The following is a 22,377-nucleotide window of genomic DNA, read 5'->3' as shown; positions in this document are numbered from 1 at the left end:
CACCAAAATTTGACTTCATTTGATTTTCATGTGTTCTTTATTCCATTATAGGAAATAAATGCAGCAAAATGAAAAATTCACACACACACACACACACACACACACACACACACACACACACAAAATAACATAATTAGGCTGGGTTTCAAAACCAAGCTGCATTTTGCCTATGATTCTTACTGTCACTTTGAAAACAAAATAATTTTCCTTGATAATAAAAAGCCGCCATGAAAAGTGCATAGTAACGATAGCCACAGGTGACAGTGATTTAACCAGACGTACACCGCACAAAGTGGCTTAGCAAATCACATTTAATCAGCAATTGGTTTTAAATTCTAGGTCTCGGTCACAGCTAACATTTAATAATTACATGATAACCGACAGCACTTTAAGCAGGTGCAAGCGACCCAAGGCTCCATGAGCTTACACTTCTTTACTTAAACACCTTACCAGCCGAGTAGGCCTATATGTGCGTGATAACCGAGAACTGCACTGAATAACTTGTCATGAGAAAATAATATACTGGAGTCGTTCAGTGATGTTGTACTTTGAAATCATCGACTGACAAAACAAATGATAGGGCAAAAAGATTCGTCAGATCTATGTCAAGGAGGCTTTGAAACCATGCAGACAAATTTTAATTATTTAACCCTGTTCGCACCGGGTGGTGTCGCGTTTACGACCCCAGGCGCATGTCTGTTAGTGTATTTTTTTATTTATTTATTTATATATATTTTTTGCGTACCATGTGTTTCCATGAGATTTCACGAATTTGTCACATTTTGTCAGCTTTCAGGAGATATGTTAACAGATTTTGTATCGTTTATGGTTATTTTATAGGGGCGGAACCAGAGATATTTTCTGACAGTCTTCAAAATTATTTTTGTTGATCCATCTTCTAATTTTGACCGTCATCCAACAGTAAATAATATGTGCCCGTCGATGTAAACTGGAAAAATTTCTGACTGTTTTCCGGAAAACGCAAACAAAATGGCTTCCGTCTGCCCCTGTCTTACGTACTACCGTAGAAACAAAATAGTGCTGGCGTCGTAAACGACCCCACCAGGATTCCTACACTACCTATGTACATGCTATTTTATTCTAAAAATTCCACTCAAAGTATTTATCAGATCAGAATATGACAAACTAATACAAAACAATGAAATACTCGAGGAAGAGAAATATCCAGAATACCTTAGAGGGGAAGAGTTCCACAGATGAGAGTGATTCGTACGAAGCGTTTAAAGGGACATGCAAACAAGCAAAAAAAAAAAAAAAAAAAATCATCCGTCAAACTCAATATCTATTACGTTCGGTCGCAATCTTTGCGAGGGAACGCAATGATCATACATGCCTATGCGTCCCCGCACCGATACTCCCCCGCACCGGTACATCCCCGCACCAATACTCCCCCCACAATTACAGATATACTGAGGGGGAGTATCGGTGCGGGGATGTACCGATGCGGGGATCTATCGGTGTGGGGTCGTATCGATGCGCATAATACAAAAAATTACTAAGGGGGAATATCAGTGCGGGGGAGTATCGGTGTGGGGGAGTATCGACATGACCCCATCATGGGGTAAAGTTCAAACGGAATCTTTATCTTTAACTCCAAGACGGCGACAGCCTTGTCTTCATGTTACGATTGCGGGTTTTCTCACTGTGCTAGAGAGGATTTCTCATTGTGCTAGAGAGGATTGCGGGTTATCTCATTGTGGAGGAGAAAAACGATGCGCCTGTGTATTAACTGGAAAATGTGTTTGTATTCCACATCTTCCAAAAATGATAATTTTACAACACGGTTTTTAAAAAATCTTCTGGAAAATAATAACCACACACGAAATGCACATTTTTCATGCAATGACAGAATAATACACAGTAAGAAAACATTACTTTTAACTTGGACATAAAAATGATTATGTCCAAAGCTTTTAACGATGAAGAGATGACGATGATCTGGGTATCAGTTGTTGCCCATACCCTGTATCTGCTTTCCACTTGTTGTATTTACAGTTATACCAAATAAAGTGCATGCTAGCAATATTGCAACTTGTAAAAATGGCACTGACTCTGATATCGCATGGTTCACGTAAAACACCAGATAGAAAGACTAGAGGCGATCGGTGGAGAATATACTTACTCTAGACTCACCTGCACAGAAGTCGTTTAGTCCTGGTACAATATCTACTGTCGTGCTGGAAGCCATGTTGGGGCAGGTGACAGTACAGGCACAACTTCCAAGACCAAGGGTAAATCCTAGATCAGAATTGCACCCTCCCGTTTTCTTAGAGAACGCAGTAAACTTGTCCTATTTCACTGCTAAACCGAAAGTTGATCGATGCATGCTCATAACTGGTTTGGCCGTAGATTGTCAACACATGTTTATAGTGGACAAAATAAATTAAAGAACAAATGTATCCTCACATGCTGGATGATTCATGTTTAAACCATATGATGTGGCTGTGTCACATATAGTCACCTGTATATACATGTAGCATCACAAGATGACAAATGTATCCAAGTGTTTTCCAATAGAGGTCAGCACCTAACAACCATGGGTCAGGGTCCACTGGAGGATCCATGGGGTATTTACATTGAACAGACAAAGTCATGTGATGGTTTGTGACAATAAGAAGAAATCTATCTTCACGTTCCATGCAGACAGTGGACAGCTCCTGAACACTATTCCACTCAGTTTGACTCAATACCCAATGTACATCGCAGTGAACAGTGTGAATGTATAGGCCTACGTCATGTATACATTGTGAAATCAAACTTGGACAGAAACTGTGTACTTACAATACTTTGAGAAACGCATATCCTTGTAATCTTAACTTATCCTTAATTTCATCACCTCTCCGCAAATAAATAAAAAAGTTAATATTATCATCACATTTATCATCTAACATATATATGATCTTGTATTATTTTTTAATTTCAGCAAATAATCGAAGAAAAGACAAATTAAATGTATGTTTATTTCTTTTTTTATGAACATGGACTTTTTAAAAGTAATGTACATTTATTTTTAATTTCTCCTTTTCAAACACTGGCATATTTTTGCATTTCTAAATCGGTAAAACACAACACTGCGCACAGACTTTACGTGTACGTTTATGCTTGAGAGCAAGTGTACGTATAAGGAGTATAGCAGAGGACATCTATATAGGTTGTATTTCCAAGGTGGGGCTTTGAATTCCCATGAATACGAAGCCCTGTATTTGTCACCTTTAATAGATTTCCACAGTAACAGAAGAGCATAAAACGTGGTGGTAATTAGATCAAGCAAATATTTCCCATGGTTTAGCTTCTGCCCTGTGTGAACTTGTTCACACCCCTGACCCAGGTAAACGGGCCTAAACTGCCCTGTGTGAACTCACCCACACCACTAACCCAGGTAAACGGGCCTAAACTGCCCTGTGTGAACTCACCCACACCACTAACCCTCCTAAAACTTCCGCTTAATTTGGGCACAGATTGCAAAGTTAATATGTAATAATTATCACCAGGATACTCATTCTATTGACTGAAAACAATACTTAATATGTACACTGTACTTTCATTTTGATATAACAGCTTTCACATTATATGTCTCTGCGATAGAATCACGCCACACCTTAACAGGGGCACTTTGAATGTTTTCTTTCACATACTTTCACACAAAGCAAAACAAATAATAACAAAGGCTTAATATTCCTTATAGCCTGTTAGCTGCTTTTAAAGTAAACTTAAAGGGGTTTCGATATGTATGAATTTTTCGTACGTTTTGGTTTAGAAAACGCGAAAATAAACTTGGTCGTTTTGAAAGATAGTTCTGTCACATCGAAGAGACATCAGCATAAACTTGCCAATTCGAGCTAATGGCATATCAAGCAAGGTTGTGAAAACCGTAACATCGTGTTCGACCCAAATGATTGTATGTGCCAAGACTGTATGACCTAACTGTACGTACAGTTTCGATTTATACAGGTATGTATAATTAGTTTAAGTGCTGGCCCAGCCTTAACCCGCACGAAAATGCAGTAGTATCGAAGTAGCAAAGAAGCATTAACGCAGTAGTGGTGTGGAGCATATTTGCAGTAGAAATGCAGTATAGCCTACTGCAATTCTACTTCAAAACAGGGGCGGATCCAGAGAAATCTTCTGACAGTCTTCCAAATTATCTTTGTTGATTCGTCCTCCATTTTTGACCGTCTTCCGACAGAAAAAATTAGACACCCGTCAATGTAAACTTGAAAATCTGACCGTCTTCCAGAAGACCCAGAAGACGGCCTAAATCCGCCCCTGCAAAAAGTATATAGGTTTGTACAGAGAGGAGCATTAATGCAGTAGATTAGCAGCATGATAGAAGCATGTTTCAAATATGCTAATTAGCTCCCACGTCGAAGCAGATTTGAGGCATGTTTGCAGTATGATTGGAGTATCTACTGCGCTGGAGTATCTATTGCGTTTTCGTGCGGGTTGGTGTGTTGTGCACAGCTGTGTGTGTACCCCCACACCCAAGACACACGCCCGACTTGTTGGCGCTGTTTTCTTGCTGCATGATTACAGTACCTTTGCAGTTTGTCACATGCACGTCCATTTTCCAGCGTGTTGAATTTACTTTGAAAGATCTTTGTTTATTTTTAACTTCATTTGATCTTAATGATGGGAGTAGACCTTTAAGGCAGAGGGTGTGTGGGTGGTGAAAAAACCAGCAAAACGGGGTCTTTTAACTCCATAAAGTTTTTCATTTTATTGCACTAATATAAAAATAAATATTTGACATAAAAGAAATAGAAAAAAGAGACTATTGTCAAATGTAGGCATTTATAGGACTGTCGTACCACTTTTTTGTGGTTGATGAGTGGAATCGCCATACTGCATTTGGCAAGTATTACCCTGTAAGTTAAAAACAACAACAACAACAATAACAACAATAATAATAATAATAATAATAGCCCCAAGAATATAAATGTACTGGGAAACTTTCCACTAAAATCCCTCTAATATAGGTGTGCCAGCAATTATGGATGCGTATTTTTTCAAAAAAAAAAAAAAAAAAAAAAAAAAAAAAAGGGAGACACATCCGTATGTATGGACCTATTTGTTCCATATTAACCTGAACCTGAGAGTACCCGGTTAACCCAATGCGACTACATCAACAACCAACACACAATAACTTTTCCAACTGACCTGACAGTTGCTATGGCCAGGCCAGCGACAGGTAATAAACATGTTTTGTCTTACTTTAAACTTTTATAAGGGGAATAGAAGAAGTTATATGACGTCGACTGTGGAGATTTTGATAACAACGGTACTTATGCCTGAAAATCTGGAGTGACATAAGGTTACTTTAAGGATACACTGAGTGTGTGCTTATGCTACTGCAATCGCTATTAATCAAGGCTACAACACCAGCAGTGAACAGAAAAAAATTACCTATCATTGACCAAAACTAGCTAGGTTGTTAGAGATCAATAGAGATTTGTATATTTGAAAACAGTCATATAGACATGGCACGGTTCACTTACATGTAAAACCTCTGATTGCGAGCCTGGCAGCTATACCTGCACCGATACCAGACCCACCTCCAAAGATATTCTACAGCCCAGGTAAGATATCTACATATTCTGGCATACAGGAAGCCATGTCAGGCCAGATGACAGAACAGTCACAACCTACATTGGCTGAACAAGGAACAAATCAAGAATCGGATATAAATCTTTCTCCTCTCTTGGAGAAGGCAGTGTGTGTGCATTCCTTCAATCCTAAACAGAATGATGCAGAAAACATATCCATTAGTGGACTGGCCATTTATAAACAACATATTTTTCTTGCTGAAATCACAACTAACAGAACACTTGTATTTACAGATGAAGGTCACTTTCAGTTTGACATAAAAGTAAAAAGCCCATATAACGTTGCTGTGTCACAGACTGGTCACCTGTATATAACATCACCGGGTGACAAATGTGTCAAAGTGTACTCCGCCATTGGTCAGCAGGTGGCAACCATGGGTGAGGGTCAACTGGAGATGCCATCTGGCATTACACTGAACAGACAAGGTCACGTGATGGTTTGTGACATGATAGAGAAATCCATCTTCACGTTCCATGCTAGCAGTGGACAGCTCATGGATATTATTCCACTCAGTAAGTGTATTTATCCTGCGTACATAACAATGAACAGTGTGAATGATAACATTGTGATATCAGACTGGGGCACTAAGAGCGTACATGTGCTGTCACCTACCGGTGATCAGCTGTACCAGTATGTCACACGAGACAGTGGTGATGGTCAGGTGAAGAAACCAGACGGAGACAGTGGTGATGATCAGGTGAAGAAACCAGACGGAGACAGTGGTGATGATCAGGTGAAGAAACCAGACGGAGACAGTGGTGATGGTCAGCTGAAGAAACCAGACGGAAACGGTGGTGATGGTCAGCTGAAGAAACCAGACGGAGACAGTGGTGATGGTCAGCTGAAGAAACCAGACGGAGACGGTGGTGATGGTCAGCTGAAGAAACCAGACGGAGACAGTGGTGATGATCAGGTGAAGAAACCAGATCGAGGCAGTAGTGATGTTAAGCTGAGCGTACCACATGGAGTATGCACAGATAACCATGGTCACATCTTCGTTGCTGACTTTCTTAACCACAGGATAGTGGCACTGAATCCACAAGGAGAGTTTGTCAAATACATCGTCACTAAGGATGATGGGTTGAAGTATCCCACAGCATTAGCCATCAATCCTGCTGGTCAGCTGGTGGTGGCAGAGCAGTGGGGCAAAGTTAAGACATTCCAGTACTTACAATGAATATGTTTTACTCACATTTTACAATTTGTAACACTGACATCTAGAATGATATCGCTATTGGCTATTCGTACAAAGGTTGGAGAAATGTAAACAATAGTCGTGAATCCTGCTCAAAAAGTAAAATAACATACTCAATGATGTAAAATATACTCAATGATGTAAAATATATATCTTCATTTGTGGAAAAGTGGAAAAATAAATTTTCTCTTAATGGTTGCATCGGTTTTCAAATTTAACTTTTCATAAAATTTCTTAAGTATTTACTCATTCAGTGCATACCGATCAAAATAAAGAATACCATTTAATGCACCATTGCGTAATATATATGTGCCTTATGCTACATTACATGTTCGCAATTTGAGATCGATTATTATTTTGTTACAGTTGATTCCTTCCAATGACCCATTGAAAGTATTTACATTTTGTGCTGGAAAGCAATGCTATTATTTAAAAAAAAAAGCAAGTACCGGTACAATGTATCAGTTAACAAATTTGTTCTGTATTATTCCGTGAACGGCATGATAATTTTGATAATGAGAGAGGTTAATTAGGCGACGATTTTAATGATGATGGTATTTTGCTATTGTATTACATTAAAATGCAAAAGCCAAAGCATTAAAAGCAAAATTTCATCGACATGATCAAAGCTAACGTTTACAAAAATTTAATGGAATTGTTATAATACTAGTCTCGTGATGTTGTAATGTACATGTACAGGTGCGACAAACCGCCTTTTAAACAGAACCAAGAATTGATTAATTTTGCTATGTGCCGGTGTAAAGTGACAGAGTCCCCCATAACAGAGTGTCTGTTTCGCATTCATTTGTACAGGTGAGCCTCGCCCTAGATTTTGACCCACATATGTCAGACAACCACTAACCATTACAACTATATGGAGGGCGGACTTTCTTTTACACGGACCCTCAGTTTCGTTACACCTGTTGTTCGATTTAACCTAGATAAGCCAACGTGACTAAACCTGGTGATTATACTGTCGCTGCAGTTTGAAAAATAAAACTTAACTGGATCATATGAAATATGGTTTAATAATTGTTCCCCAAAATGGAAACTTAAATAAACAATTATCTTACTCAAAGCTCAGATGGTCGTTACGGTAGTTTCTATTTTTTAAAACATTTGCAAATTATACATATATCACATGATTAAAAAATACGATGAAATTTATCTTGAGCTCAACCCCGTGACTTGTTGCATTTCCTCGTCAAGACTCTGCATGTCCCGAAACTTGTTGATACATATGAGCACCAATGTTGCCGTTACAAACACCCCGAAGCTTGACGCAACGGACAGGAAAGCTGCGCTGTAGCTTCCGGTGACGTCATGTATGTAGCCTGTAACGATAACCAGGGAAATACTGGGCACAAGAATGAAGTATTTGTGACAGGAACATTGACCTCCGAGTATCGAACGACTCACCTTATTCATATGTTTCTTTTAAATTTTGGTTTTGAATACATGTTTTTTAAGATGATTCGAGAACATTGGCAAGTCATATAAATAATAGAATTTTAATTCTAATTCTGATCTAACTAAAATTGTAAAAGGCAATGCATGTTATAGGTTCTAACTGGCACGACACCTCAGTTATTCACTTCTCTCCCAAAGGGCCTGTGAAACACTAAACAACCAAGTAAATATAAAGCAGTGAGTGCCATGACGTGAAACAACATTTTAAAAGACTTATTCCCATGAAAAGAAATGAAGAAGTTTAACATAAACAGTAGGATTTTTCGTTTTTGTCTTACATCCTTTTTCCCCTAATTATCTTTCTGTCATAATAACTTTATATTACACTGTACAATTAGACAGAATTGCATGATACATATATACAAACATACACACATATATACATACACACACACACACACATATATATATATATATATATATATATATATATATATATATATATATATATATATATATATATATATATATATATATACAGACTTGACATTTAATATAGAATTTTTTCCAAATTATTTATCATCAGCTTTTTCCTATTTTGCTGACTGATAAATGAAAATAAGGATTAAAATCATGTTTTAATAACTTTTATTTATCTCTTTGATGTCATTGTGACATCAGTTCATTAATTGAATTCGCCAGTGAAGCAAACAAAAATGCATTGCCTATTTAAGTCATACGACAACCATTGAAAGCGATATTTTGGATCTCCATATTTTTCAAATTATCGTCTTTAAAAGACCCTCGTGTCAGTGTCTTGCATCAGCAACGGTCGCAGTTACACCTGACCTCATCTGGCTGCTACCAGAGCTTTCAAGCGGTAAGGCATTCCTTAGGATAGGTTTTTAGAGTTTAATCTGGAAAAAGATTCCAGGCAACGGTCAAAACTTGTCCAATTTGGTTCAGAATTGTTGTAGGACATGCAGGCCGTTGATTCGGCGAGTAATAACCTACCCACGTATTGTCTATGTGATTCAAATATGGCGATTTTGATGACCAATGTATCTGCTCAATCCCTTGGCTCTGTTAGTTATCTGCTATTAAAAGTGCTCTGAGTGAACGGGCAATCTCATCGTGCAACCTAAAATTGTTCCTAAAGTGCCCCCTATCAAATGATAGTCAAATGGTTCCCAGATTATTAAACCAGGCCAAAGGAGCACTACCCAATTAAATCACTGCATAATACACAATGCAGCAGTGCAACAGACTTGGTAGTCAGTTAATTGGTAGCGACACACCTGACTTCACACTTCTCCAGCCAGATATCTTATATGAGATCTGAGTTTTATGAAAAAAGAACGCATTTTTACCTAAGCATACCGTTGAAACTGAAATATTCCATATTAAATGTCAAGTCTGTATATAGAATATATATAATTATTGGCATCCATGCACCTAACGGTCACCTACCAGCTATATACGGTGCTGCAGTGGCTCCAACACCTCTGCTGAAGCGCATCGTCAGAAACAGCGTGGCGACGTTCTCTCCGTCCATGATCTCGTTGTGTACGGGAAAGTAGACTGCCAGGTACACGCCGCAGCCCACACCTACGACTACACAAGTATTTCACATTTGGTGACAATTTCTAATTCAGTGACCATGAGTACACAACACCATTCAGAATTTGTCAGAAATGTGCCTTCAAATTAAAAAAAATTCACAACAGATGAATAATTTAAAAGGGATAATGTTTTCTCTTACCATTTTATTCACAAATTCAGGATTTACATGTATATACCGTGCGATATTCTGTCTGCTTATGCGGAAACATTTTTTTCTGTCTGCAGGGTAACAAGGCTGTTTTTCTAATCGAAACAAATAATTAACTAGTGCAAATAAATAAAAAATACCTACTAGCGCTATACATAAAAACGGCTGCCAAAGTTGTGGAATATGCAGCAACAATATTGTTAACGACCACCAAGGAGATTGCAATCAGGTTCACCAGCATTAGCTTGCCTTTCACATAGTCTCCAACACAGGAGAACACAAGCTGCCCAATCATGCCCATGATTCCCAAAACCATCATCACGTACTCGGCCTCGTCTTCGTTATATCCTAGATCGGTCACGTGTTTTGGCTGAGTGAGAGAAATAATACAAAAAAAAAAAAGAGAATTTTCTAATGTGTTTAACTGTTTACCTTTTGTGGTATCTGCCTTAAATAAATACAAAATATGATATAAAATCGAATATGTAAGATTATTAGGTGTGCATTGTATATTTGCTATTAAGTACTTCATTTTGCACTTTTGTATGCGGCGTCACGTACGCGTGTCTGTGGCAAATAGACATTTTTCAATGCTTGCCATGAATGCATGCTATACTTACTAATATAACGAAAGGCAGATAGTAGGCATACCCCACCCCACAAGCTGCAAGGGCCCATATTCCATGAACGACAAATGTGGAACTTGTTGACCAGGGCGGTTTTTGTACGTTTTGCCTAAAAAGAGCAATCGTCTGTTAATTAGATAATCTTTACTCAACATCATGAAGTTCCCTGCGGAAAAAGGACAATTTTAATAATTTAATAATTAAAAATAATGACATCCAATCGTAACGCTTTAAATAGCAATTAAGAACTTAATAAAGGTTTATTGATCTCAATTCAAAAGATTTGGAGCGGATATAAACTTATTGAAATTCTCAGTACTGTTATTATTCATTGGCTTCATTTATTTTTGTTATATAAATGCCCAATGAGCATCACGTATCTCGAAAACGAAAGTTCGGAACTTAAAAAGCAAATGCTGAAACGATGTGTACTTATTACTAGTAGAACTAGTCTGGTGTGCGTGTGTCACCGCTGGAGGGCGCCCGAATACCATGACCAGGAGAAGACCAAGTGCTCCAATGGCGGCTGCGTAAACTCGGAACGCCCATCGCCACCCTAGCAACGGGTTTTTACACATCTTCAAACTGATGCTGTTCATAACCGACGCACCTGAAGATGAAACATATCCATGTTAAAGTAAACGGAGGGGAGGAAAAGACGGAAGGAAGGAAGGAAGGAATGGTGGTATTAAGGAAGGAAGGGAGGAGGGGATTGAATGCTCAGTTTTTCAGTACTTAACTCAGTTGTTAACTAGAAAACCACTCAGAGAGCGCAAACCTCTGCCAAAAATTTTACCTGTTAGAAATTATAGACAATCGACATAAGTGATTCAATACGTGTGTGAAGTGTACCATGGGTTAACGAAGAATGCGTTCGCGTGTGAAACGCCAGGTCACAGTTTGCAAAAAGGCCTGTGACCTGTACCATTAAAATACTGGTAGGTCAATACGTAATTATTACATTTTTTGTAGCTTCGACGAAGAGCGCGTCTCAGAGGTAATCAACATCAGCCTAAAATAAATCAAGTTTCCATGGCCCATTTGTGATCTAGCCAGAAAATTTAGTCAGAATCCGTTCATTACTTTTTGCATGGTGTTGCGAACAGACAAACTAACTATCTTAACCAAAATCTTATCCTCCTAGTCGGAGGTAATAAAAATTTCTATTTACCATTATTCGAATTATTTGCTTTCACTCTGCTTTTGCGGCTGCACAAGTACGTGTGTCATATCAAGCGTTATATATATATACAGACTTGACATTTAATATGGAATATTTCAGTTTCAACGGTATGCTTAGGTAAAAATGCGTTCTTTTTTCATAAAACTCAGATCTCATATAAGACATCTGACTGGAGAAGTGTGAAGTCAGGTGTGTCGCTAACAATTAACCGACTACCAAGTCTGTTGCACTGCTGCATTGTGTAATATGCAGTGATTTAATTGGGTAGTGCTCCTTTGGCCTGGTCTAAGCAGGGCTTTGGCGAAGCATGGTTCCGTTAAAAAAGTATCCATATGTCGGCAACTACTGCATAGAAGAATTTGAAAATTTGCATGCAAGCGGTCGGTTTTGCAGTGCGTAAAATGGGTTCAACAATGTTTTACAAAGTTGTTAATCTGTGCCAGAATGGCGCGAAAAAGACAGACATTGCAAGACAGATTATTGTGGCAAACGGAATGGTCTACACAGTTCTATGGAGTTATGCCCAGACTGATGTATCTACACAGAGACCACGCCCAATGTATTGACATTTTACCACCAGGACACAGGACTCACTGTCCTTCAGGATATGCTGCTGCAACTAAACAAAAGCCACCCAGTCCGTTCAGAATGAGGGGCAAATTGTGACCAAAACGCGTTTTTCAAGGCTCTTAGCGAATACCAAACTGGTTTTAGCAGGTTAGAATACCAAACGACCTCTGAGGAAGCCACTGTAAACAGCAAAACAGCGTCGTCAGTTTCTCTAATGAATTGAGGACCATGACCGTTTCTGGGTAGAATACTGAAACCGCGTGGCTTTCTTTATTGAGGTCAGATTTCACCTGTACCGCTTAACTGGTCAAAACAGAGTTTACAGACATCCTGAAGAGGCCTACGACAAGGCGTGTGTCGCTTCTAAAGTGACTAGGGTCATTGGCATCGTCAGCATTTGGAGTGGATACCACATTGGTGCCAAAACACCAATGGTAGTCATTGATGAAAACCTAAACCAGATGAAATAAAGGAATAATCTAGGAACCATTTGACTATCATTTGATAGGGGGCACCTTAGGAACAATTTTAGGTTGCACGATGAGATTACCCGTTCACACAGAGCACTTTTAATAGCAGATAACTTACAGAACCAAGGGATTGAGCAGATACATTGGTCATCAAAATCGCCATATTTGAACCACATAGACAATACGTGGGTAGGTTATTACTCGCCGAATCAACGGCCTGCATGTCCTACAACAATTCTGAACCAAATTGGACAAGTTTTGACCGTTGCCTGGATTTTTTTTTCCAGATTAAACTCTAAAAACCTATCCTAAGGAATGCCTTGCCGCTTGAAAGCTCTGGTAGCAGCCAGATGAGGTCAGGTGTAACAGCGACCGTTGCTGTGGCAAGACACTGACATGAGGGTCCTTTGTGGGGCGTGTAACTCTTTTAAAGACGAAAATTAGGAAAATATGGAGATCCAAAATATCGCTTTCAATGGTTGTCGTACGACTTAAAATAGGCAATGCATTTTTGTTTGCTTCACTGGCGAATTCAATTAATGAACTGATGTCACAATGACATCAAAGAGATACATAAAAGTTATTAAAACATGAGTTTAATCCCAATTTTCATTCATCAGTCAGCAAAATAGGAAAAAACTGATGAAAAATAATTTGGAAAAATATATTCCATATTAAATGTCAAGTCTGTATATATTAGCAAAATATCAGGCCTGCCGCAAACTCTTTCGCAAATTCACTGCAAATTAGCTGTTATACAAAATTTTCTGCTGCAATTTTGCCGCAATATTGCTGCAAACTTTTCATTTTGCAACGGATATCTGTCATTTACTAACCTAGGAAAATCATAACGGCCATCGCACTAGCTGCAAATACGTGGAACCGATGCGTCCACGGAAACCAGCGTGCTATCACCAAATACGTAGTAATTAGATACAATCCACATCCAGTACCAAACATAATGCCAAAAGATACTGCCACGGGTTGGGGCCCATTCCCAAAGGACGTTAGAAATAGTCCCGTCACCATGAGAGATAGCCCGAGGGCCGCGAACTGGCGAAGGCTGAACTCTCCATATCTGAGCAGTGCCGTAAAGACGAGGTTGCTCAGGGCCGTTTTAAATGCAAAGTACACGGTGAGAGGAGAACCTGGAAAATAAAATGCGTGGTGAGGATAAAAAAAAACGCACACTGTAACTGGTTCGTCTCTTGTGATAGTAACTGACAGGCACAACAAAAAATAATTTCAATCCAGCGAATGATTCCTCTAGGTAACATGTATCCTTTTTTGAATGCCACAGCCAGTGTGTCTCTTGTTCTGAATTCGTCTAGATGCGTTTGAAACACATAGGCCAATTAGAATTTAATATATACCGGAAGTAAAAATGGGGACCGATAGTGGAATACAATGACTCACATTTGTGCAAAAAAAAAAAAACACCAAACGACCACATATAAAATGATGATGTTGATGCTGATTAAAAAAATTGGTCTCTAATCTTAATGTTAATCTTGCACGTCTCTTTCGTTAAAAAAATAGACAAGTGACTCGGCCTTTATATAGGTGGCTATAACAGCAGTGTCAGGCCCTTAATGATATACCACCACGTTTTAATGTAGTCCAAAACTCTGCCAAAGTCGCGTCTTAACATTAATGTCTTAATGTGGGGAGTAAACATATTGGACTGCAGCATATAGGCCTTAAAAGACACTGACTGGCGTTAGACCTTCATATCAAATAATAATAATAATAATAATAATAATAATAATAATAACTTCCCTGTGAATATAATTTTCCCTAAAGGACCAATGCTTAATTATTTACAATCTGTAAACCTATTTCAACTAGTGTACTAGTACTACCCCCTGCCCCCTAAAAATAAATAAATAAATAAATAAATAAATAAATAAATAAATAAATAAATTAATTAATTAATTCATTAATTAATTTTAAAAAAGGCAACTACAAAAAAGATTTTACCAAGCTGTGCAAGCGACGATTCCAGGAAGTCTTCGTCCCGCCGAAAACATAATATCATCGTCCCCCATGACGATTCAGCTCCCGTGCTCACCATAAATAAAATGATAGAAATTGCCAGTATAATCCAACCCCTGTAGATCCCATCTGAGGATGTCATTATTGTACGGAGTTAGGTTACGGGTTGCTCGATAATCCCCTTGCAGAATGTGACACTTCTAAATTTCACAGTACTTGTGAGGACCTGCGTCTCAATGCTCCTGAAATGAACCTCAGGGCGGAGAAAAACTACATGTACATCTTCCTATACACCTGCGCGACTCACGTCCAGCGCGACCGATTCGTTGTACAGCTTATCGGACCAACAACTATATAGATACGCATATCAGTGTCGTCTCATTGTCTTATAGTCTATCATATATGACGCATGGTACGATCTTTATAAACTACATGTATACGAGCCGCATGGGGATGACCATATACACTGCACTTAGTGAGCGCCCTTTATTTATCTTTTATTTTAATTCTTAAGCTTTGGATCAGCCGGCTCGTCAATAATAAAATATGATATTTTGACTGTTTAAAAGACCCGACTAAACCGTCAGTGTCTGTTAAAGGGATTATAACTCTTCGTTTTGGCCAAAAAATGAATTTTCCTGGAGTAAACAACAATTTTCCCATACTTACCAATGGTTAATGAATCCATTTTTACATTCAAAGTTAGTCCCTGGTTTTTTCTAAAAGTTTTTTTTTTTTTATATAATCTCTTATTACAGAGTATAGCCATCAATGGAGGTCACATGGTCTTAAGACAAGCTCAGATATCAGAATAATAGTTTTAACTGCCTTTTTTCTTGTACAACAGAATATATTATATTTCTATGAGTTGTTCACAATGTTTTATTGTGAAATATAGATCTCATACGAAGAGTTATTATCCCTTTAAAGAAATATGGCTTAATATATTGCCTACAATGGTACTGTAGAAATTAAGCACGCTCAAAACAAAAATGTCACTCGTTACCCATGATACAAATATGAACCGGGTAGGGGCGGGGAGAGGGGGGGGTGTGGGGAGGGGGGGCAGGGCTAACCAACCCTCACTTTTTGTAACCACGTGTTGTAGGCCCAAGAAATAGACGGCTAATGGGAACAATCTACTTTTTTTTCGACTCGCCCTCCCCCCCCCCCTCAATTTTAATTTTCATTTGTGATAATAAAGGCACTGTCTACATCCAAAGGCTCTGTACGGCTATTGAAATATGGGCCACAACCGTTTGTGTTATATAATACAAGAGGTGTACCAACTCACGACCCACACACACTTAAATTTCGGTCCCTACGCACCTGCAATAGTAAATTTATTTTCTTTGAGCATATATATGTACAGGCCTGTAGCCAGAGGAGAGGGAGGGGGGGGGGTCAGGGGGGTAGAAAGAACTCCCCTTTTGAAAGTGCTGGCTATACGGGCCTGATGTACAACGCGTTTCCATCTATAAGCTTTCTAAATAACTGAATGTTGTGATATGGGTTAGAACAGTCTGTATTACATAAAACAAAAGCTGCAATTTTTCATTCCACGTCCCTTTATTATTTGATGTATGCCAAAGCTTATTTTTAGCTGCCCAAGAGGGATGGTTGCGATTAACTTTAAAAAGCACGCAATAATGGCCACACCTTTCTACATGTACATACAGTGTAGTAAAATGTCAATTCCCCAGCAATTTCTAGCCGTTTTTCTTAAATGGCGGCGGCACTTCCTATCCAAAACTTTTGACAGAATTATGATCTATAAACCAATTCCTTTTTTTTTTTTTTTTTTTGATTTTGGGATATTTTATTTGGGAAACACTCTCCTAATGAAAATCACAACTAGTATTTCCAATCCATATTGAATTGAATAATATATAATTGAATTATAATGGGTCTCAGTTAAGAAAGATTGAAGACATGTTATTGGATGAATTCCTATTTTAATTTTTCAGTAATTGTGGCATAGATATTATATATAAGTATTAAATATTAAAATTTCATATTTGAATATTTTGTAGTTGGTAGTGTTTTAGATTAAAGTGTAATAAAGACCTCCTATAAAAGGTATCTGTGAGAAGCGTAATATCGTTTAAAAGGGAAACTATGTTTATGATACTGAGATGGCTCTAAAAAGGAAACTAAAATCCACAGAATTATGTAACCAATTTTAGTGGGAAAGGAAGTAATTGAAGGCGTGTGGACCCCCCTTATTCCATATTGTATTATCATATACAGTCAAAAGAGTATCATTATATTTGCTTCCGTGTTGCATGAATATTTATCATTCTCTGGCCGGAATGCCTGATACAGATGCACATCTAAAACCCCTATTAGTAAGAAGTCACCTATTAACATTGCACAACAATTGGTATGTAGATCAGTTGGGGCCACCGAGGCATGCATATTGATTCCATGTACAGATAAAGTGTACTTTAAAGTGCTTAAAAGCATACATTCTAGCCAGAATAAAGGGACTTTTGAGTTGGCACTGAAGATGGAAATTTGTTATACACTGTATATCCCCCCGCCCATGCTTCAGTGGCAAGCGGTATTTCAGTTAGAATCAGGGTAGGGAGTAACATGGACCTCTACAATCCAAAATTTCTACAACCTGGTATTAGAATCGGGTATTTCCTCTTTTTCACTCTATAAACACGTAGCTGTACGTATGTTGTTACTGTACGTAACAAGGGCCAGCTAGGCAGACGACCGTTGTAACAGAACAAGGCTGCCTTCAGCTACTGGAGGACAGTTTTACATATTATTATGAACAAAAGCTTTGCTTCGGGCACTGAAAGCTCTCTCGCTGTGGGGATTGTGAGTAAGAAAAAGAGAGCAAGTGCATTTCAAAGAATGTTCTGCGCGTCACATCTAAAGCATTCTCGAACTGAGAACTAAGTTGAATGTGTCGTGCATTGGCGTTCGCAACTAACGCAATTAATACTAAGGGGGTGTATAGGTATAGGGAAACCATACACAAACAAGGCTTTCATAGCGCAAGCGACGTTGGGGTGGAGGGTCCTTCAGCACAAAATTTTTGCTGATTTATAGCACTATTTATAGCACTAATAATTTTCAAAAACACAGATAATATCGCAATATTGACTTCTATTTTTCAACATTTTTTTTCTTTAATATGAAGAAATGACGCCGGAGAAGATAAAATGTAAGTAAAATTGGTTCCAAGGTATCTATTTTATTTATTCTTTTTTTTTTTTTTTTAGAAAAATACGTTTAACGTTGTCTTTTTCATTTTAAATCATGAAGAATATTATTTAAAGGAAAATAAACAATAAGGCATTTTTTTAGTCGCCACACTCACTGTTCGCAACTAAGAGTGCATCCCATTTATTGATTCATTTTATCAATCGATTATTAAAGATCGCTGTCGTGGTATGGAATATTAGTGATTTCAGAAAGCATAACTCACGAGACATGAGTAAACGTAATGTCACAAAAAGCATTTTGGAACAATTATTTTATCATTAAACACCAGCAAGTAACAATGTACAGCATTTTGCAAAATTTCATAAAATATAGTGGATGATTTTTTCCGTAATCCAATATATTTTGATAACATATAATTCTTTTACGTCGTTGCATGCACGCGGATTCATGACACTATTAATCCATCTTTATTTTCTGATACTTAAATTTATTAATTTTTCTAAAAAGAAGTTCTGCAAGTGTATATCTATGAATAGGCCTTCAGATAATATTAACAGAACATATATAATACAAAATGAATATAAAACGGCAGTCAACGAGAAACCGTTGTGAACTTTCATCGTACTTGGAACAAGCTAGCTCAACTTGTAAATGCCGTTCTAATAGCATTTAATCAAAGAGAACCCCTTGCCACAACTTTTTAATGCTTGATGCCGCATATGGTAAGATTTTGACATAACCGAAGTATTTTATATATACACAAATATCTATGGCAAAGTACATTACAATGATTTAGGTTATACTTTTTAATTAATCCTTTATTCTGTATTGATGAAGAGAGACATCATTTCTATGATATCTGCTCCGCTCGCTAACAGACGTGACGTTTAAGTAAAACAGATATAATACCAATACTACAATACATAAACATAAAATAAAAGGATATGATATATTTTATACTGCGATTTTCAATATTGTCCAATATTGGTATCTAAGACATTTCAACATTTGAATGAGGAAATACTATTAACTACGGACACCACGTAAGACAAAACGACATATCTTAATGTTCTACCTTCTCTTTCTAAGTAGCATGGTCCAGTCAAGGCAAAGGGCGGTGGCCACAGTCTACGTAAGCGGGCCAGTTGCACATCCGCAGTACAGAATCAAACAAGAGTCCAGTGGGACAGTGCCGCATCCTAGCAACAACCCGGCCGTGTGCGCATGACAGATAGAGGCTGCAACTACTGGGGTCCGGGTTGTCCCCATCGTTCACACAGAGAGGGTCCACCCCACCGCCGCCTGTCCCGGAGTTAGAGGAGGGTGTTAAACTACTTTGGCTATTAGTGCCTGAGGTGGAGAACATTGGCATGGTAGTGCTAGTCATAGCTGGAGAGGGTGATGTCGTCGTCATGGGACGACTGGTTGTCGTAGTGACCGTTGTTATGGTATGCGTTGTTGCAGGAGCAGTGCTAGTAGTCTGGGCAGTGGTAGAAGAAGTGGTTGCAGCTGACAAAGGGCGATCTCCACAATCAACTGAGGCTGCCCATGTGCAAATTTGTAGTGCAGGGTGGAAAAGCAAACCGGATGGACAGGATCGCATCCTAGCGACGACGGTTCCGCCAGAGCAAGAGAGATATTTGCTGCAGTCGTAAGGTTCCGGATTGTTTCCCGACTTCCTCGTCATACAAAGAGGGTCAGTACTTCTTGTAGTTTCTGCTGCAGAGCTCGGTGTACTTCTTTGAGTGCTAATAGAAGCAGTGGAGGAAATAGGCATAACACTACTAGTCATAGCTGGAGAGGGTGATGTCGTCGTCATGGGACGCCTGGTTGTCGTAGTATCCGTTGTTATGGTATGCATTGTTGCAGGAGTAGTGCTAGTAGTCTGAGCAGTGATAGAAGTAGCACCTGGATTAGGGCGATCTCCACAGTTAACTGTAGCTGCCCATGTGCAAATTTGTAGCGCAGTATGGAAAAGTAAACCGGATGGACAGGGCCGTTTTCTAGCGACAACAGTTCCGCCTGAGCAAGAGAGGTATTGGCTGCAGTCGTCTGGTTCCGGATTATTGCCATACTTGCGTGTCATACATAGAGGATCGGTGCCAGTGCTTCTAGTTGTAGGAACTGTTGTACTTCTTCGAGTACTACTGCCAGAAAAGGTGGTTGAAACAGGTGCTACTCCCGGATAAGGGCGATCTCCGCAATCTACGTCAGTCGGCCACGTGCAGATTTGAAGTCCGGGGTGGAAAAGCAAACCGGATGGACAGGGTCGCATCCTGGCAACGACCGTTCCGCCAGAGCAGGAGAGATATCGGCTGCAGTCGGTCGGTTCCGGATTATTGCCCCAGTTATGTTTCATACACAAGTGGTGTACTGTAATATAACAACGCCATGATAAGAAATATTGAAATGACATTCGTAAAGAAATATATTTTCACAGACAAAAACGGGCCCAATCCAGTATAGGTTACTAAATATACCGAATAAACAACGTCTCCTGTATATTATTATTATTATTATTATTATTATTATTATTATTATTATTTGTAAATGCCCTTTAAGGAGAAATACATGTAGGCCCTATATAAAGTGTACTTGTCACACCTGGAAGACAGGAAATGCTGTAGATATCTATGTGATGTCAAAGTTAATTAAAAAGGTTGTGATACGGGCTATAATGGTAAAAAATGGTAATGCCAGTTTTAGCCCCCCTTACTCTTGGATGTGACATATAAATCCTCCTCCCCATCACCTGATGCTTCTGATGACGTCAGGGCGGAGGCTGACGATAACGAGGCCTCGCTATCACCGCCAGCAGACGAGTCTGTCTTCGTGCCACCTGGGTGACTGGACGGTCCTTCAAAACTGAATGAGCTCTGACCACCTATTAATGCTGAAAATGTTAAAATCTATGGTTAGGCTGCGGGGGTCCATTTATCAAAGTCCGTTGGGTGTCAAACAATGTAGACGAGTATTACAGTTCTAAGCACGTTCTTTACTGGTATTGGCAGATGACTAATCCACATGTAAAATATGCGCTCATTGGTTGATTGGTACAAATAGGCTCCGAGCATTATTTAAATAAATATTATATACTAATTATACAAACGAAAAAATCCGATTTTTTTCGATTTTACGAGATACACACAATAGGCAGTAAAAATCCACAACTCTACAAAACACACAAATAAAAAATAATAATAAAAAAAAAATAATAATAATAATAAGGCACTCTCCCTGGACTACTTACAGTCACATATAGAATCCCGGAGATGGACGCAGGTGTGTACAACTGGGTTCCAGTGAAGACCATCTGGACAGGACAGCGTGTACACTGGGTAGCCGTACCAACACACGATAAACCTGCCGTACAAAAAGAACTTATATACATGTAGATATGCTATCCTGTACCAGGTCTATTGATTCGTTTTTCACTAGATTTTCACAGATAATGTCTCTGGCTAAATATGGTTAATCTTCTAACTGGCTGGAGGAAAATGCGCCTGCCACCCTGGAGTAGAGGGTATAGATAAGCTATGGGCAGATCTAGGGGGTTGGTGCCCCCTCCATTCACACACACACACACACACACACACACACACACACTTACTCACTCCTATCATATATTATTGTAAACATGTCGTGCAAAGAGAGGCAGAAAAATGATAATTAATTATTTTACCCCTCTGGGAATTTAACGTAAGTCATGACAGATCCCTGGAGGGTTGAAATACCCTTAAAATGAGACATGCACTCCCTCCCCCCACCTCCTTCGCCCTTTGAATTTTCCTCACTGCATGTCCTTTTATTTATTTCTAGAAAACGAAAAGTAGATCGGTTGATTTTGAGGAAATGCAACACCGTTATACAAATCGTCGCTAAAATGCTTTAATAAAAGAGTTCACAAAACAGCTGACGAGAAGCTTTCAGAAATTCTTCTTACTCGCAAATTAGCTCTGTTTTTTGTTTTGGAATTGCTGTTTTCATCTTCCAGCGTCATCTCGTTGTGCTGAATTAATAATGAAAATGAATCAACTTGAGCAATAAAGTACTGAAGTCTACAAATACCTGTTACAACTTTCCGGATCGCTTACTAAACTTCGCTGTTTATTCCCCGCGCAAGCGCTCCTCGTTAATTCACAGCAGCCGCTTTTCAACAAAACGACGATAAAAATGAAAATAAAACAAAATCCCTTTGCAATGATCCTCATCATGGCTTTTTGGCGCGATTTTACAGTCCACAGTCTTAGTTCTCGTTGATAATTTTCCCGTTATTTCGTTTCTGGCGTCCCTCCTTGTTACATTAATGGCGCCTACTGTGAAAGCAAGAGCGCGACATAAATGTAAAA

At 38.8% G+C, this 22,377-nt stretch overlaps 2 protein-coding genes across 2 annotated transcripts; both read right to left on the bottom strand.

The window, feature by feature from the left end:
• Positions 1 to 6,944: 6,944 nt before the first annotated feature.
• On the bottom strand, positions 6,945 to 15,035 carry LOC106159278 (monocarboxylate transporter 10-like). The gene is made up of 7 exons (XM_086994944.1): positions 14,831 to 15,035; positions 13,687 to 13,998; positions 11,060 to 11,237; positions 10,622 to 10,736; positions 10,146 to 10,371; positions 9,701 to 9,844; positions 6,945 to 8,154 (listed from the first exon to the last, which is right to left on the bottom strand). The coding sequence occupies exons 1-7, from the start codon at positions 14,985 to 14,987 to the stop codon at positions 7,985 to 7,987; spliced, it is 1,302 nt and encodes a 433-aa protein (XP_086851070.1). The 5' UTR covers positions 14,988 to 15,035; the 3' UTR covers positions 6,945 to 7,984.
• A 3,156-nt stretch (positions 15,036 to 18,191) lies between these two features.
• On the bottom strand, positions 18,192 to 21,736 carry LOC106159453 (uncharacterized). Its single transcript, XM_086995619.1, has 4 exons — positions 21,711 to 21,736; positions 21,279 to 21,391; positions 20,745 to 20,921; positions 18,192 to 20,401 (listed from the first exon to the last, which is right to left on the bottom strand). Exons 1-4 carry the CDS (start codon positions 21,734 to 21,736, stop codon positions 19,131 to 19,133), a joined length of 1,587 nt encoding a protein of 528 aa, XP_086851745.1. The 3' UTR covers positions 18,192 to 19,130.
• Positions 21,737 to 22,377: the final 641 nt, after the last annotated feature.

Source organism: Lingula anatina, chromosome 9 (assembly GCF_051362555.1).
Source record: "Lingula anatina isolate TDL-2025a chromosome 9, LinAna3.0, whole genome shotgun sequence".
Lineage (NCBI taxonomy): Eukaryota > Metazoa > Brachiopoda > Lingulata > Lingulida > Lingulidae > Lingula > Lingula anatina.
This window is presented reverse-complemented; position numbering and strand designations above follow the sequence as displayed.

What these genes read in the sequence shown, in the direction of transcription:
- LOC106159278 (XM_086994944.1), bottom strand. Translation starts at nt 14,987, where the DNA reads ATGACATCCTCAGATGGGATCTACAGGGGTTGGATTATACTGGCAATT. An exon ending in ATCGTCGCTTGCACAGCTTG is followed by an intron (nt 13,999 to 14,830) that starts GTAAAATCTTTT and finishes TTTATTTTCCAG; the next exon opens with GTTCTCCTCTCACCGTGTAC. An exon ending in CGTTTTTATGTATAGCGCTA is followed by an intron (nt 9,845 to 10,145) that starts GTAGGTATTTTT and finishes ATACTTGTGTAG; the next exon opens with TCGTAGGTGTGGGCTGCGGC.
- LOC106159453 (XM_086995619.1), bottom strand. Translation starts at nt 21,736, where the DNA reads ATGACTTACGTTAAATTCCCAGAGGG. An exon ending in CCGGGATTCTATATGTGACT is followed by an intron (nt 20,922 to 21,278) that starts GTAAGTAGTCCA and finishes TAACATTTTCAG; the next exon opens with CATTAATAGGTGGTCAGAGC. An exon ending in TTTATATGTCACATCCAAGA is followed by an intron (nt 20,402 to 20,744) that starts GTAAGGGGGGCT and finishes GTTATATTACAG; the next exon opens with TACACCACTTGTGTATGAAA.